The 16216-nt window shown below is 41.9% G+C and overlaps 1 protein-coding gene across 1 annotated transcript in view; it reads left to right on the top strand.

The window, feature by feature from the left end:
* Positions 1-8821, top strand: part of Otulin (OTU deubiquitinase with linear linkage specificity) — a 29875-nt gene extending 21054 nt beyond the window's left edge. The window contains exons 6-7 of the mRNA XM_036207138.1: positions 1525-1794; positions 4142-8821. Coding sequence (XP_036063031.1) covers positions 1525-1794; positions 4142-4336 — 465 coding nt within the window. The 3' untranslated portion in view covers positions 4337-8821. The remainder of the gene's footprint in view (positions 1-1524; positions 1795-4141) is intronic.
* Positions 8822-16216: the final 7395 nt, after the last annotated feature.

Genomic DNA, 16216 nt, shown 5'->3' with positions numbered 1-16216 from the left:
CTGTGAGCTGTCTCTCCAGCCCTTTAGCCTACGTTCATATTCTCACTGACCACTGTGTGTTTATGAAGTTCTTTCCAGTTATTCTCAGATTTTAAGAGTCTGTCTATATGTGTTAAAAACAATTTTTCAGTAAGTAGATTTAGTAAAGTTACTTTAAACTTTTAAAACTATCCCGAGCCTGTGGCCTGGTGTATATAGTTAACTACCTTTCTGTGGTAGAGCACACTATAAACATGGTTTTTCTCCTTGCCTATTGGAGTGTAGTGTGTAGTGTTTAGGGCTAGAAGCCTGCATCTACCCAGTTGCTGGCCTAGTGAAATGGTGAGGGCAGGCTGCAGCTCTGTGAGTTCATCAGCTTAGCTGTAGATTGCAATTTCTTTCTCATGTTTTTTAGGGTCTGGAAAAACTGTTAGTTTTGTCTTATTATGTATGTTGACTATAACTAGACCCTCCTTTGGGGGAATGTGTGTGTGATGCCAATTTACAGTAACATTAAAATTGCTCCTTAGTAATCTGTGCCAGCAGCTGTCAGACTTGTCTTTGTCATGCTTGGCACTACAAGGTACTTGGGCTGCTCTACCTTTTCAACCAAAAAAATGGGATGGCCGTGGTCATCCTGTTCCAGAGATGAGGGGACCACAGCCTGGAGGTTGGCTAAAGCCCTGCAAAAGCCAATTTTAATTGCATCTTGACTTTCTAACTTTAGAGCCATGCTTCTACTCAGCACTATGGTCTGCTTCTAGAAAATATGAGATGTGGACAACATATTCCAGCTGTTAAGATTGGAAAGAGTTCTGAATAGTCATGATCATTAAAATTTCTCTTAGGTTTAAAATATGGACTGATGTTTGAAAGCAATGATAATTAATGCTTATTCATAAGGACTGGTATTTATGGTGACGTCTTTTTTTCATGGCAACTTAGCAGTATACATGTTTACAATGTTTTCTTGTTCATTTAAAGAGATTGCCTATTATTTGAAAACCGTTATTTTTAATTAGGAGTCAAGACTTTCCGATTGGATTTATTCACTAGACACTCATGTGTGTTTTTAAGACATTATAGGGGCAAGGTTAGTAAACCAGTATTCAGGAGATCCCAGTCTCCCTTGCAGTCTTCCGTTTTGAAGGCTTGCCTGCATATTTCTGGGGTAACTGTCTACAGCCTCTCCACGTGTAACCCTCAAAACTTCATGGCTCCCTCTTGCACACTTTTCCTGTTGGGTGTCTCTGATTGTGAATGTTGTTCTTGTTGCCTGGGAAGTTTCAGAGTCAGTATTTCCACCTCACATCCCTGTGCTTCCCCTGACTGTGTGGTACTTCTTTTTCACGTTAACAAGGGGAGATGCTCTAAAAGGGCTTCATGTAGTCTGAAGAATGCCGCTGTGTGGGGTGAGGACTTGAAGCTTTTCACATGTGTCTTATGGCCCCCTCCTTTTGAAAATCATCTCGTACTCATGGTACAGAAGTATGCCAGGGGTTTTCAGGACAGTAATTCTAATTGTGACAACTTTTCTTCCTGTAGTGGGCGAGCCTGGCCGACATGAAGACTGCTGAAGCCAGGCAGCTAGCGTGTGATGAACTGTTCACGAATGAAGAAGAGGAGTACAGCCTCTATGAAGCTGTCAAATTCCTAATGTTAAACAGAGCCATCGAACTCTACGATGATAAAGAGAAGGGAAAGGAAGTCCCTTTTTTTTCTGTGCTCCTGTTTGCTCGAGACACATCAAATGACCCTGGACAACTGCTAAGGAACCACCTAAACCAGGTGGGACACACTGGTGGCCTTGAACAGGTGAGTTGTGCCTTTGAGAGTATTATATCTCTGTTAGCCATCACATGGGATCTCACACTTCGTAGGCCAGTTCAGGAGCAGCTTTTCTAAGTGCTTCTGGTCCAGCATCTTGTGAGCTTCAGTTATGTCATTGAAGGTTACAGTCTTGATTGGGGATGGAGGATTTACTTGCATGTCTTACATGTGTGACTTTTGGCAGAAAATCTCAGTTCTTCATTGGTAACCAGAAGGAGTATTTAGTTCCTCATGGCCCAGGCCCTTCTCTGTAGGGCTGCTCTTGGTGTGGAGGAAGATATACACTCTCACTTACCCCACATTCTGTTTGGTAGAAGCTAGTCACTAAATATATTTCTTACTCAGGGGAGGGAAATGAAGGTCTGCCTTTTTTAGGGAGGCATGCCAAAGACTTATGGACATATTTGTTAGTCCCGACCCTTACACAGTCCCAGGATTGCTTTTGCAAAGTGGTGGAGATATAGTTAGTTCTCTTGACTCCCTGGGAGGCTAAGATATTTTATAAAGCACTGGGTAGAACCATTTGAAGTTCTTGTTTCATCCTGGCTGCTGTAGCCAGGAGAGCCCAGACTCTCTCAGGTCTGCTTTTATGGAAGCTAAATTTAGAGTATTGTGCAGACACCTCGTGCAGTAGTGACCCCTAAGCCAAAGGTCAAGTCACCCTACTGTGTTTCACTTTTTGTATCATTTCTTTGAAAAATATTAATACTCTGTGTGCGTGTGATTAGCTAACCACTAAAGTAACATTAAGGCTCTGGATCTAACCTGCTCCCTCTCTACTTGGACTCCTATACCTAACTTTTTGGGAAAAGGCCCAAGTGCCAGGACAGATACTTCAAGGAATAGAGAGCCAGGTTGGACTTCTCTTAATCTTTCTGCCTGGTAGAAATCTCTGGAACCTATTCAGTTGTTTTGCTTAAGGACTAAGAAAGAGCAAAAGACTGGTGGTTACTGCCAGACCAGAGATGTTTATGATGCCTTGAAATAACTGTTTGTACTCAGGATGTAGGCTGCTTACATCTTCTGAACTGTAGCAGAGTCTAGCAGGACTTGGTCTACATGCTAGGCTGAAGTTAGTCCCTCAGGGAGCTCTGCTGCAATGGTGAATCCTCTTTCAAATTGCTCCTTTTGAACTGTAACTTAAGCACATTAACTCTTCCTAGTGAAGCATTGTGAGCACCAGTGCAGTTCTAGACGGTGTTGGAACTCCATAAAGAAAAGCAATCAGGCCTCCTTCCCTCCAACCTTAGTAGTCATAGGCTACTTTCTGCCTATAGATCTGCCCATTCTGGACACTCTTAGTAATGTGGTATTTTGGGACTGGCTTTTTGACTTAGCATATCTTAAGATCCATTGTGTTTTAGAATGTATTGGTACTTCATTCCTTTTTATTAGCAGATAATTTGTCATTGTATGGGAATATTGTATTTTACTCGTCAGTTTGATGTGTAGTCGGAGTCGGGTAGTTTCTTCTAATTGCTGTGAATATTTATTAACTGTGTGTGTGTGTGTGTGTGTGTGTGTGTGTGTGTGTGTGTGTGTTCATGTATTTCTCTCGGGTACATGTCAAGAGCAGAATTGTTGTGGGCATATGGTGATGTTGTGACATTTTGAGGAACTGCTGTATCTGTACAGGTCTGGAATGTAGCTCAGTGCCAGAACACGTGCATAGCATGCATGAGGCTCTCCCTGACTTTGACCCCTGGCATCGCCAAATGAAGAAAAAGAGAAGCACCTGCTGCATTTTACATTCCAGCAGCAGTTTATCAGTGCCCCATCTTTCCTTGTCTTCCTTCTGCTTTCACTGCCTTTTAAAATGATGAAGTTCATAGAGTGTAAATGAACCATTTTAAGTCTGATGAGTCGACAGCACATTTATCAGTCCCCATATTCTTATCACTCCCAAAGAAGACGCTGTATTCATGGGTCCTCATGAGTCTGAGTATATACTCACACATTCTCGTGGGTATGAAGTACTATCTCATTATGGCTTTGGTTTGCTTTTCTTTAAGGGCTTATGATTTAATGTGGTTATTGACCAATCATGTATCTTCTTTGAAGAAACATCTTCCAAGTCCTTCATTCAATTTTAAACTGGTGTTTTATTAGTCATTGATCTGGGAGCATTCTTTATATTTCTAAGTATAAGTCCCTTATCAGATATGCACTCCATTCTTTATTACCCCTCCCCTTGACTAGGTGCAAAGGGGAGGAGATAGGTTGCAGCTAAGCCACTGCTGCTCATTGTCTGGAATAATGGATACAGCTTGGTGTTCCGCCCCATCTTTCCCTGTGGCTCCCCTCAGAACACTCATTTGCTTTTCCTTCCCAGGTTGAAATGTTTCTTCTTGCCTATGCTGTTCGCCACACCATCCAGGTGTACCGGCTGTCCAAGTATAACACCGAGGAGTTCATCACAGTCTATCCTACTGACCCCCCCAAGGACTGGCCAAGGGTGACCCTCATAGCTGAGGACGATCGGCACTATAACATCCCTGTCAGAGTGTGTGAGGAGACAAGTCTATGAGAGACACGCAGGTGGACAGCCATGTGATACAGCACAGGTGCACGCACGGCTCCTCCTCTGAGGGCCTCAGGTCTGCAGCTCTCCCAAGAACTATCTGGGAGAACTCTTGGGCCCCTGGAGCCAAGTTGAACTGTGATGTTCTGAAGACTAGCTGTTGGAATGAGAACTAGCCAAGTCTTCACTCATTGTTCTGTCTGTTCCACGATGTGGTTCACTGGGGGCTTCAGCACGTGCCTTTGGAAATACAAACTGTGTCTCCATAAGGCAGATGCTTTTGTGTCAGAGGAAACTGTTTGGAAAGGAGTATGTCCAATGAAAGTTCTGACGGTAAACTGGCTGTACTTTTTAAGACAGTAGTTTTGTTTTTGATTTTTATTCTTTTTTAGGGGGTGGTGTGATGGGTCTCATTAGTGGTCTTCCTGTGAGATATGCTTAAGTGGTAATATCCTGGAATGGATAGTTACAGTATCTTTTGACAGCTTTGCCTGCTTTTGGAGGGATGGGCAGTGAATTTATATGCCAGTTAATATTTTTTTAAGTAGATAGACTCTTAGAAGATTAAGAATTGGGTCCCAGAATAGATTTTTTGAAGCCTGGAAGAAATACAGGAAAGAATGGGGGGAAGTCTAGACATTGGTTTCTGAGGCTTGGTGCCCTGGCATTGAGAGATCCTGTTGGTATATGTGCTATAGTGTTGAGGTTGTGGATTATTATAAGTTCCAATGATTATGATTCTGCATTTATATCCACCTGTTTATAGAGGTGGATATCAAAACTGTCACTTAAGTTGATGTGGGGCTGAGCTGGCTGCTGGTCCTACTTTGCCCCTTTCATGAAGATCTCACAAACTACCAAACCCATGTAACTCATCCTGTGACAAGATGAGAGAGAGCCAACTATCTGGGATGTCAGATGGGCAAGTCAAAGCAGAAGCATGTGGTAAGCAATGCAGAAGTACATTGGAGCTGCTTGGGCAGCTAGGAGGCAGCAGCCATGTTGGCTATGATAGGTCTGTGTGTGGGCCACAAGCTGTGGTCCTGACTGGGGAAGGGTGATTGGGAGAGGTGCTCAGCATGGGTTTCTTCGAGGCCTTTGTTTCCCTCGAGGGCTATAGCGCTTGGTCTCTGTTCTTGGGGACTAGACACACCCCTCTTTAGGGTTCCCTCTGGAGCACCCAAATTGGCTCAACATTTGTTGGTGGTGTTATCAGGGTGTGTTGAACTTATTTTATGATAGTTAAGACCCTTAATTTGATCCAGTTTCATATAGATAATAAACAACTTGTTTTGGGAGGCAGGACAACCCTTTAGAATATAAATTATCATTTCATTAAAAATTAAATCTTAAAAAAATACTGTCTTAGGTAAGAAAACTCAGGATATACAAACCAATCAGACTATTGATGTAGTATTTCTTCCATTGCCTCATGAGTAAAATCACCACATTTTGTTAACTGTTTATTGATTAGAATGCTAGCATCAAATGCCATTCTGAATGTATGTGACTGTGTTGGGAAGACTCTGTGTTTTGACTGTGAAATGTGGTGGTACCCTTGGGTGAGGAGGCACCTAGCAGCCAAGTTAAAATAATAATGGCTTACTGTTGACTTTGACACTTTATTTTATTGTTTGTAATTAAATAGTAGGAAATGCCTGCCATTTATGTTTGAATAGTTTTGAAAGCAGAACTTGAAATGTTTAGATAATTCCCAGTGTGAGTGATCTGTGCCCTTTGGGTACCTTTAAGCTGTCCATTGGGCTGACATCACTATAGAATTTTAGTAATGCTCTTGGTAACAGTCATGCTTATCTACATTTTAAAGACAATTCGAATCTAATAAGTGAGCTTGAACTGGACTTCTTGGAACATCTTTATATGTAGTAGTTCTTTCTTATTCTTGTGTGTGACATTGTTAGATACAGTTTCCCTGTATTATGTCCCATAAAGTTAATATTGCGTTTTCAGAATATTTTCAAATTTTCTCACTCACCTGCACTGGTTGTGGATGTGCAACACCTGCTGGTTGACACATGCATGTGTCATGATGGAAGCATTAGTACCTCTAACTTAGAGTTTGATCTGAGATAGTTGCATTTCCTCCTATATGTGTAAGGAAATACTCTACCTGCACAGAGAAGAAGCCATTCTGTTTTCCTGTCTAGCCGCTGACACTTTGATTATACTACAGAATATTCAGGAAATGTCTGATGAGCTTTTTCTTGAAGGAAAACAGCATTGTATGTCGTTTTGTGTGTTTTTTTCCTTCCAGTTTTAGGACTTACTAAGTAAAATCTCATACCATATGGATTGGAAGAACATCTTTGTTTTTTCATTTTGTTTTGTTAATTTAGTTGATTGATTTTGACTTTTTGAGACATAGTCATCCCCCAGCTTTCACCTCTTGAGAGCTGTAATTGTAGGTTTTGCCACCATACTAGGCACATTTGTGAGTTTTTATGTGTTGAAGCTTTTTCCTTTTGATTTCCAAAGTGGCTCTGTGTTACTCTTCCTGTCCCTTCTGCTCACCCACGTGTGCTCTTCACCTAAGAACCAATAGTCTCGTTTTTGTGAAGGTCTTATAGGTGTTTTTGAGGTGATGTAGCACCAGTGATGAACCTCAAATGGTGAATACTTGTGCAGGGCTGACATACACTTTCCGCTCTGTCTTCTTTTGATGTAAAAGTTTAGTTTTATCAGTTTCCTATCTTGTTTTCTTAAGCATTACTTTGCAGGTATTCCCTGTTGAAGGCTGGAACATATTTTTAGGAGCATAAATCTTGCTTGTAGGTGTACATAAAAGTAGATAGCTTTGCTGTAAGATCTGTTGTTTCTTTAAAATAAAAAAACAAAAAAAACAAAAAACAAAAAACAAAAAACAATTACCACAGTAGAAATAGAAAGCCTCTACTGTGTACTTTTCATCTGAAAGAAACACCAGATCCCCAGTTTGGCAAAGGCGGAGCACAATGTCAATTTACAGTTTTAGAATGTCTAGAGAACTGTGAGAGGTAAGCTGAAGGATGAACTGGCTTTAGAATGCACTTTAAAATGATGTATGTCTTAATTTCTTTTCCTGTTGCTGTAATAAAAAGCTGTGACAAGCAACTTAGGAGGAAAAGATTTTATTTTAGCTCACTGTTCAAGGATCCATCATGGCAGAGAAGTCAGGTGGCAGGACCTTGAAATAGCTAGTCACATGACATCTACAGCAGAAACACAAAGCAGTGAATGCATGCTGCTGCCTACTCCTTTCTCCGTTTATACAGTCCAGGTTCCTAGCCAGGACAAGGTGCCACCACAGTGAATGGATTCTCTTACCTCAGTGAAAGCAGTCAAGGCCATCTGCAGGCAAGCCCAAGAGGTCCATCTCCCATGGGAGTCTAGATTCTGTTAGGTTGTCAGTTAACACTAGCTGCCACACTATATAAAAACAAAAGCAGCAGATGCCCAACAGACTGTGCTTAAATTATAAGAGAGTAAAACTGAATGCATATGAAGTTAATGAATAATGACGATATATTCTCTCAACTCCTGCCCCTCAAATTTAAGTCCTTTCTTTCACAGTGTAATAAATAACACTTAACTATTTTAGGAAACCTTGTATTTCATATCTCAGAGAGATGGGGGTCTGGCACTTAGCCAAGCATCAGTTGAATGGATATGAGTGAAGACATTCATGAGCCATGAAATCTTCAGAGCCAATGGTTTAGGATCTAGTTCTATGCCCTCTGCTGGGTTTTCACAAGTCAAAAACACCTAAGTCAGTACAAGAAAAGGATATTGAGCTCAAAATATCCAATCTTGGTCATTATTTTCCTAGTAACCATGGGTGCTTGAGCCTTAATTTGGAACCTCAAAATAAATCTTGTGATTATCTTTCATTTATCTCCTGGGAATTGCCTTGATCTGCAACAAAATCAATGGTGCTAAAAATATGGTAGTCCTTATGAGAACACAGCAGCCACTGTAATGCTGTGACTTCAGAGTAGCCAAGATGAACTTATATAAGGAACTCCCTTTCATTTCCATTTGTCTATGAAAGGGCTCTGGCTTTGTTACCTGAATTTCAGCAGCTTGAGGAGGTTGGTAGACTAGTCTTAGATTCTACCTGTGGGGAGGGTGTTTTTCTTCCCTGGGAATCATCATGACAGGAGATTCCTCTTATGAACTTTGCTGTGCTCTTGTCTACTTGATAGCGAAGTCTGCTCTTTGCACATTGGCATGGCATTGCTGGTCAGATGTTCACTGTCCTGAAAACCATGCTCCCTAAGCTGTGGGCAGTTTGGGCTCTTGCTCTCTTACTTCTTACTTGTGAACTTATCTCAGATGCTGGGCACATGGGGGTGAAAGTTTCCTGTCATTTGCCTCTTGTCTTCACTGTTCAAGCTGAGCCTACTCTGGGTCTTTGCTTTTGATCCCTTTAATACACACAGATGCCAAAGATTGTGAAAACAACTAAAAATAAACTTAGAAAACTCCAAAGCCTGCTTTTGTTGCTGTGGTTAAGCATCTGCTTTTAAGGACCGTGGCAGCCTGGGACCTGTGCTTGAACTTCCTAGCATCCTGTTGAAGGCCTAGCTCATGCTGAAGTCAACCCAGACATGTCACTGCTTTTGGGTCAGAGGGGTTAAGATTTGATATAGTGTTACTAGACAGTGCTGAAATTAGAAGACATGATGTGATCAGCATAGTGCCTAGAGGTCCAGAGTTTTGGCCATGGATCTGGGTTGAAAAAACAGTTTCACTGCCTACTCTAAGCAAGATGAGTTTGGCTTAGGTAAATAACTGATCCTCCCTAAATCTTTCTTTGTCTTGACTATACATAGTCTGTCTCATGTAGTCAGAAGTTTCTCCAGTCCTGCCCAGGTCCCGTGTTTCCACAGCTGCTTACAAAATAATTACTCAGAGGCTTGTGTTAATTACTAATTGCATGGTCTATGGCAAGCCTCTTGCCTGCTAGCTCTTATATCTTAAATTAATCCACAACTATTAATCTATACATCACCACATGTTTTGTGGATTTACCTGAGTCCCATTATTTGTTGCTCCTTGGGTGGCTGGCTCTCATCTCTCCTCTGCCTTTCTCCTTCCTGTCTCTCTCTCTTGGATTTCCTGCTATAACCTGACCCGCCATAGGCCAGAGCAGCTTTTTTATCAACCAATCATGACAATACATAATAACAACATACAGAAAGATCTCCCACAGCACTTCCCCTTTTCTGTCTAATCAAAAGGAAGGTTTTAACTTTAACATAGTAAAGTTACATATAACAAACAGTTATCAAACAAGAATTATCGTTACAATATCTAGTCTATGTGTATTTAGCAAAATTAAAGAAAATATTCTATCCTATATTTGTGAGTCTAAAGTTTCATACCTAATTTATCTTTTATCATGACTAAGGAAAATTATAACTATCTAGTCTTCAACTACATCAAAGACCCCAGAAGGATATACTATTACCTAAGTAAACAGGGAGAACATTGTAAGCAACTTCCAAAAATCTAGAATGAGAGAGACAGCTGGCTGCCTGGACAGTCACCCAAAGTTCCTCTGCAACATTGGGGCGTCCATCTCCAGCCCATAGGTCTAGAGTTTTTGTAGCCACTTCTCCCTGTGTCCTGTAGAATATTTGGGAGTCTCCTCTGTGAAGCAGGAACCCGAAGAACCATCTCGTCTTGTTTTGACAGAATGTAGTGGTCATTTTTCAATGGGTTCCAGTCTATACAACATTTTGTCAGTCAGTCCAGGCAAGAACAGTGTCTTGCCCAAATGGCCAGTTCTGCCAAGAAGAAGATAAACTCCACATGCAGTGTCTTCGATGCCCATCTTCCTCTTTGAAGTAAGAGGTGCTTCCAGGAGTAGATGTGTCTCACTGTCCAGGAAAGTCTAAATTTTTAAAACATTTTAAATGCCATATTCTGTAGGTCTTTGAAGTGTTTAAAGATTACCTACTTAATTGAAATATATCTTTACCTAAAAACTTAACTAACATGACTATATCATAGCTAATTATATTTCTTAATTATATATCACAGTTTCAAATGAGCTGCACAAACATAATACCTTAAACAAGAGTAGAAATATACACACAGTATAACAAAATTATTTTTAAATTTGTTTCAATAAACTAAAATCCATAGCAATGTAAAACATTTTAAACAAGTTGTTGCTCTTTAAAAGTAGATTCAATAATCTATCTTTTTATCCTATCATATCTATATCCTACATTTCTATATCATATCCCCATTTCTTCTTTTAGAAAGAGATTGCAATTATAATCAACCCCCTTTAAATACAAATAAACATTTATAAACAATGTTTTGGGAATTTGGGCATAGCTTCTCATACTACTTCCTGCTAGTTGAGGGTGCTAGTGATCTTATGGGGAATCCTGAGAAAATGAACAATTATGGTCAAGTCCTGACTGGAGTAGTCTGTGATGCTGTATTCTCTGAGCCATTTGCCTTGAACCTGTTTTGGATATTGAATCATCTGGAGACCTCTCAGGGTCTTCCTTGATCAAACCATATTAACTTGGAAGCAATCCATAGGTTCTCGTCTTCTGTGGAAACAAAACCAGAAGCTCTTTTCCAAAGCAATGTATCCTTAGACATAAATTTTGAAGTCAAGATACCTTTAAAATATATATTAGCAGCCTTAACAATCAAATGTCTTTCTATGGTTAAAAATCCCAAGGACAACACAATCTAGATTCCTTGTGTAATATCCATCTTTACGTGGCTTATTTTTTATATTATTTTTACTGTTTCTTTAAAGACTTTATTTTAAAAACGATTTCTTTATATAACTGTATATATTCCTTTTTTCTCTCTCTTCCAAGCCTATGTACATTTTACACATATTATAAACAATCTTATTGTGAATCTGTTGCTTTAAACTCTAGCATGGCTAGGACTGAAACAGCAGCTTTGGATATTGACTCTGCCCATCTCAGCTTCCCAACATGGCAGAGGTAGTTCACCACTGGCATTGGGAGCACTGGGAGCCATGCTCACTGCTGACTCTGGGAGGCAGTGGGTCCATGCCTCCATCCAGCAGCCTGTAGCCCAGAAACCTTTTCCTTCCTTCCTTCCTTCCTTCCTTCCTTCCTTCCTTCCTTCCTTCCTTCCTTCCTTCCTTCCTTTCTTCCCTCCCTCCCTCCCTCCCTCCCTCCCTCCCTCCCTTTCTTTCTTTTTTTTGTCTTCAGTCTCAGGTAGTGGTGAGGACTTCAAGCTGCTGGCATGCCACACTGATGTGGAGAAAGATGCCCTTAGCCTGCAAAACAGGCCTCTAATAATAGTCCTTGTCACGTGTTGCTGAAGAAAGGCTGCTGTGCACAGAACATCTTTTGTCTGTGCTGACCATCTTAGTTGCTGGGAATGCATCTGGAAGTGTCGCACTGTTGCAGAAAAAAAAAGGCACTGGAAACCAGGGAACAGAGATCTCGCTTAGTCAAGCAGGGGACTAATAGGTGCTGTAGTCCTCAGAAGGCTCTTTTAGAGAGCAGTGCCATGTTACTGACAGGAAACAAAACAAACGAACAACAATAAAAACCCTTTTGTATCTTGAATAAGAGAGTGCTCCAACTCATTGCTGACAACTCTGGCTCTCTAAAGTTGGAATCTGAGGAAGGAGGCAAGAGACAAAGCCAACATCTTAACTTAAAATGAAGATGTTCACCGCTTAGCCCCGTTCTGCTTGGCGTGTGCCAGGCTGGACAGTGCACCAACATGAAGGAACAATCTTGTGAATTCTCTTTTGTACTTTTGTGCACCTAGAGTAGAAGGGCCAGCCCAAAAAAGCAACATACTTGTCAGCCTAGTAGATTCCAGAACTTCCTCTGTAGTACATGAGGTAAAGCAGTGCATGTGTGTGTGCCAGGAATGGGTGTGCAGGGCAGAGGACACAAAATACCAGTTGGTGACTTCCTAGTCCTGAGGACACCTGGTCTTGGATAAAAGACTGTTCTAGAGCCCACAACTAGCCCACACCTAGCCTGATGACCCACATGGTGGAGGGAGAGAACTGACTCCTGCAAGTTGTCCTTTGGTAACACCTCCACCGAAAAAACAAGTTGAAAATGAATACATTTTAAAATAAAGAATAAGAGTCGTGGGGTAACAGGAGTGGGATGAGCCTGCCTTCCTCCATCCAGTGCTGCCCTTGGTACTGTCAGAAAGGAGAAGTCGGAAGACGGGCTGGCTCCCCAGGAGGCCTGAGCTAAGACACAGGAAGGGATGAAGTGTGAGAGTCATTAGGAGATAGGACAGGGTTAGTGGGACCTTGAGTGTATGTGTGTGGGGGGGTGATGCATGCGACTCATCTAGACAGGGATGTCACGGAAATAGGAGAGTAGTGTAGACGTTCCCTATGGTGCCATTCTTCAAGTAGGAAAACTCCTGCCACTTGGGCAGTGCATCTCCAAACTGTCTTGAGGATAGCCAGATACTGAGCTCACCTTGACTTTAGCCAGATAGGAAGACACATATGTCCCAGTTCCTTGGTGGAAGCAAAGAACATGACCTCTTAGTACTTCAAAAATGCAATGGGCATGATGACATGTCTATAATCAGCATTTGGAAAGCTGAAGCAGGAGAGTTATGAGTCCTGGGCCATCCTCGGTAAGTTAATGAGACTATCTCAAAACAAAGCTATAAAGCAAAGCAAACTCACAGTATAAGCAGAATAGAAGATAGAGTTAAAAGATGAACAGTAAAGAAGAAAACTTCCAGCAAACTAGTAGGATGTTTATAACCATAGGGATCATAGGTATGTGATAGTAAAATAATACAGCATGAGGAATATGAAAAAGTCATCTTTCGGGTTATGATGTCCAAGGGCTGTCCCCTCAAAGACTGGACCAGACTTCAGATGGCAGGAGAACTTTGGGACTTCCATATCATGAGTAGGGCAGAGAAAAATTGGAGAAGAGTTCAGAGAAGGACTGTCAGTATGCCTAAAGTGGGTGGGAAATAAAAACCATAATGCAGAAGAAAAACCTGAAGTAAAGTAGAACATACTTAACTATGACAGGAAGTTAGGGGGAAAATAAATCTCTTGCTTGGAGATTGTAGCTACTGAGGGAAAGGGCCAAACTTAATCAGTAAATTTGGGAAATGGGGAAACCGTAGTTAAGATGACGAAATCAAGCGACTGGTGAGTGAACAGACCAATGATTAGGATAAGAAGGTCCAGAAACCTAGCTCTCCACCAGCACTTGGGTCTGCAGTGTGCTGTGAAGCTGAAAGGCAGCAAGTGGCCAGCACAGCATGTATGGAGGTGTGGCTCCTAGTCTGGATCTCATTAGAGCAGGAAATGGGCAGTGCTGGTTGTGTTCTGACCTTAGGAAGGAGGCCGCTTTCCCACTGTCAAATTGCATACTGTGTTCTAAAACTGGATCATACATGAAATGTTGGGGCAGGAAGGAGCCTAGACTCTGAGTGGGCAGATGATCAGAGGCCAGAGAAGGGTGGAAGGGCCTGTTCTGGGCTCCAGGCCTCTAGGTTGGAAGCTTCCCTTCAGGGAGCGAGGGAGGGTGTTGCTGGTGTGGGACAGAACCTTATGTGTGACTCTGTCCGGGTTCTGGAGCTCTGACACCTTACCATACCAGCTTTAGATGGTCACTTCAGTAAGAGACCACAGAGCAAAGCAAACTGTGTCATTGAGTACTTGGAACAAGGTACTTGCCTCCAAGACCATATAGATGTGGGACCCCCCTGGGGTAATGAGCCTGCTTCATGGTGACCTGACAGACACCGTGGAGTGCTAGCTCCTGTGGTGTATGCCCTGAATCTGCTCTACGACATGAAGATGGTATGACCTTCACCTTCAGAAGTTGGTTCATGTAAATAGGGGTCTTGTTACACCACAGGAACCAGAGTCCCCCTGGCCTAACGTTCTGCAGCTCCAAAGGCTGCCTTTCGTGGACCCATGGTTGGAAACGTGTTTCTAACATTTGTAGCAACCACCACTGTGCATGACACTGAATTTCCATGAAGTTATATACTGTATAGCAGCTGATACTGTCTAGGGTGTAGGAATGGGTTCATTTTTATCTGCTGATTAAAGAATTAGAAGGCAGGAGAGTTTGAAAGTCAAAATCAAGGTTTACTCAAAGTGAAAGGACCTGGAGTACCCTCTTGGGGTTCTTCGTCTCCTTAATGAGAGTTTTATTAAAAATGGATCAAATGGAAGCTTGAGGACAATTTTATAAGTTTTAAAAAGAAAACTCCCAGAGCAGGCAAGCTGTAATCTCAGTGGTTGCCTCCAGGAGAAAGGAGAAGAGAAGGAAGAAAGCCATGCCACACTGCAGCAGGCAGCCACATGGTGGGGAGAGAGCTTTAGAGAGAAAGCACAGAATTCTGAAGTACTGGAGAAAGCGTACTTTGCTTCTTGTCAGTCTTTTAAAGAAGACAGAAAAATGGGGAAGTTGTACCTTTTGGAGTAAGAACCCAGCTAAACTGCAAGCAGCTTAGAGGGGGTCAGTGCTAGGGGCTGGAATTCTGGAAGTAAAAGTATCTCATGAAAGGTATTTATTTTCCTTCTCTCTTAAGCTTGGTTTGAGGTGAGTCTGCCTTCCTGTGAGTGCTCCCACCTTCCTGGTACTATATTCACTCTTACGTATTGGGTAATTTCATGTTAGGCCTCTGCCCAGGCCAGAGATTTTATCCTCTTGACCAGAAGAAACAGTGGGACGTTACTGCTGCTACATTAGAACCAGTTTTAGCTGCCCTGTCCTCATCTCCTCCTTGTACATCAAGGAGTTCTGGTGTAAAAAGACTCTCAGTTCTTGTGTGTTGTTTCAGTGTGTGTATTTGGTTGATGTTTGTTTCTGCAGAAGTGGATGTCCAGTCTTGCTAGTAAAGGGCACTTGGAGCTATATGACCTTACTGAAAGGAGGTACTATCTGAAGACATTCACTAAATCCATCCATGTGTATCTGGCAGCTATAAAGGTGCATCTCTCCTCGACAGGTTTTGAGAGATTCTGGTTGATTGATTGCAAATGAAGGAGAAAAAATTATCAGTGGACTGGAGAGAGAGCTTAGTGGTTCAGAGGGCTTACCCTGAAATCATGAGGACAAGAGTTTGGATCCCCAGCATCCACTTAACGAGTGATGGGGGTCAGAGACAAGATTGATGGGTCTTGATGGCTTCCAACTTGGGCAACAGAATTTGAGTCCCAGGTTCATAAAGTGACCCCGTTTGTTTGCAAGGAAGCAAGGCAGTGATTCTGGACTCTGTATTGTGTTCACAGTTGTGTGAATGCTCACACTAAAGTATACCTACTCAAAGACAGGTACTAAATAAAAACCTTAAAAGTTTATTACTAAAATTTTGGAAGGTACTAACAATTCTGGAACCACTTGTACTTGGCTGAGAATTTGTTTTCTTTGATCAAGATGCTTTTCCCAGCAGGGAGCCACATCACTTAGCAGAGCTAACAACAGACCTTCCATCTTGAGAGGGAAAAAAAAATGAAGTTTCAAGGCTCGTTGTCTTCTCGTTATTTCCCCTTTTGAGATCAGTCAGTAAACTATGCAGTTAGTTGTGTTTCCTGACCTCTCAGTGGAGTTGGGGGTGTTAATTTTAGTGGCTAGCCTTTGAATGAGCAGGCGACCCAGGCTTGCTTACGTTTTTTTCTTCAGATTTCCACTACATCCTGTTTCATGTGTGGTTAGATCAGCTGATGAATCACCTGATGTTTTGCTCCTTCCAATGACAAAAACAGAATAACCACACAGAGAAATATCTCTCCTGGTTTCCAAATACATTGCTCAAAACCATGCTTTTTGATGCTTCAAATGCTTTCTACAAAAGAGCCTTGTATAGGGGCTGTGTGGCAAGGCGGACAGAAACAACCAGGTTTGCAAGGCA

The sequence above is a fragment of the Onychomys torridus genome, chromosome 15 (genome assembly GCF_903995425.1).
Source record: "Onychomys torridus chromosome 15, mOncTor1.1, whole genome shotgun sequence".
NCBI classification, from domain to species: Eukaryota; Metazoa; Chordata; class Mammalia; order Rodentia; family Cricetidae; genus Onychomys; species Onychomys torridus.
This window is presented reverse-complemented; position numbering and strand designations above follow the sequence as displayed.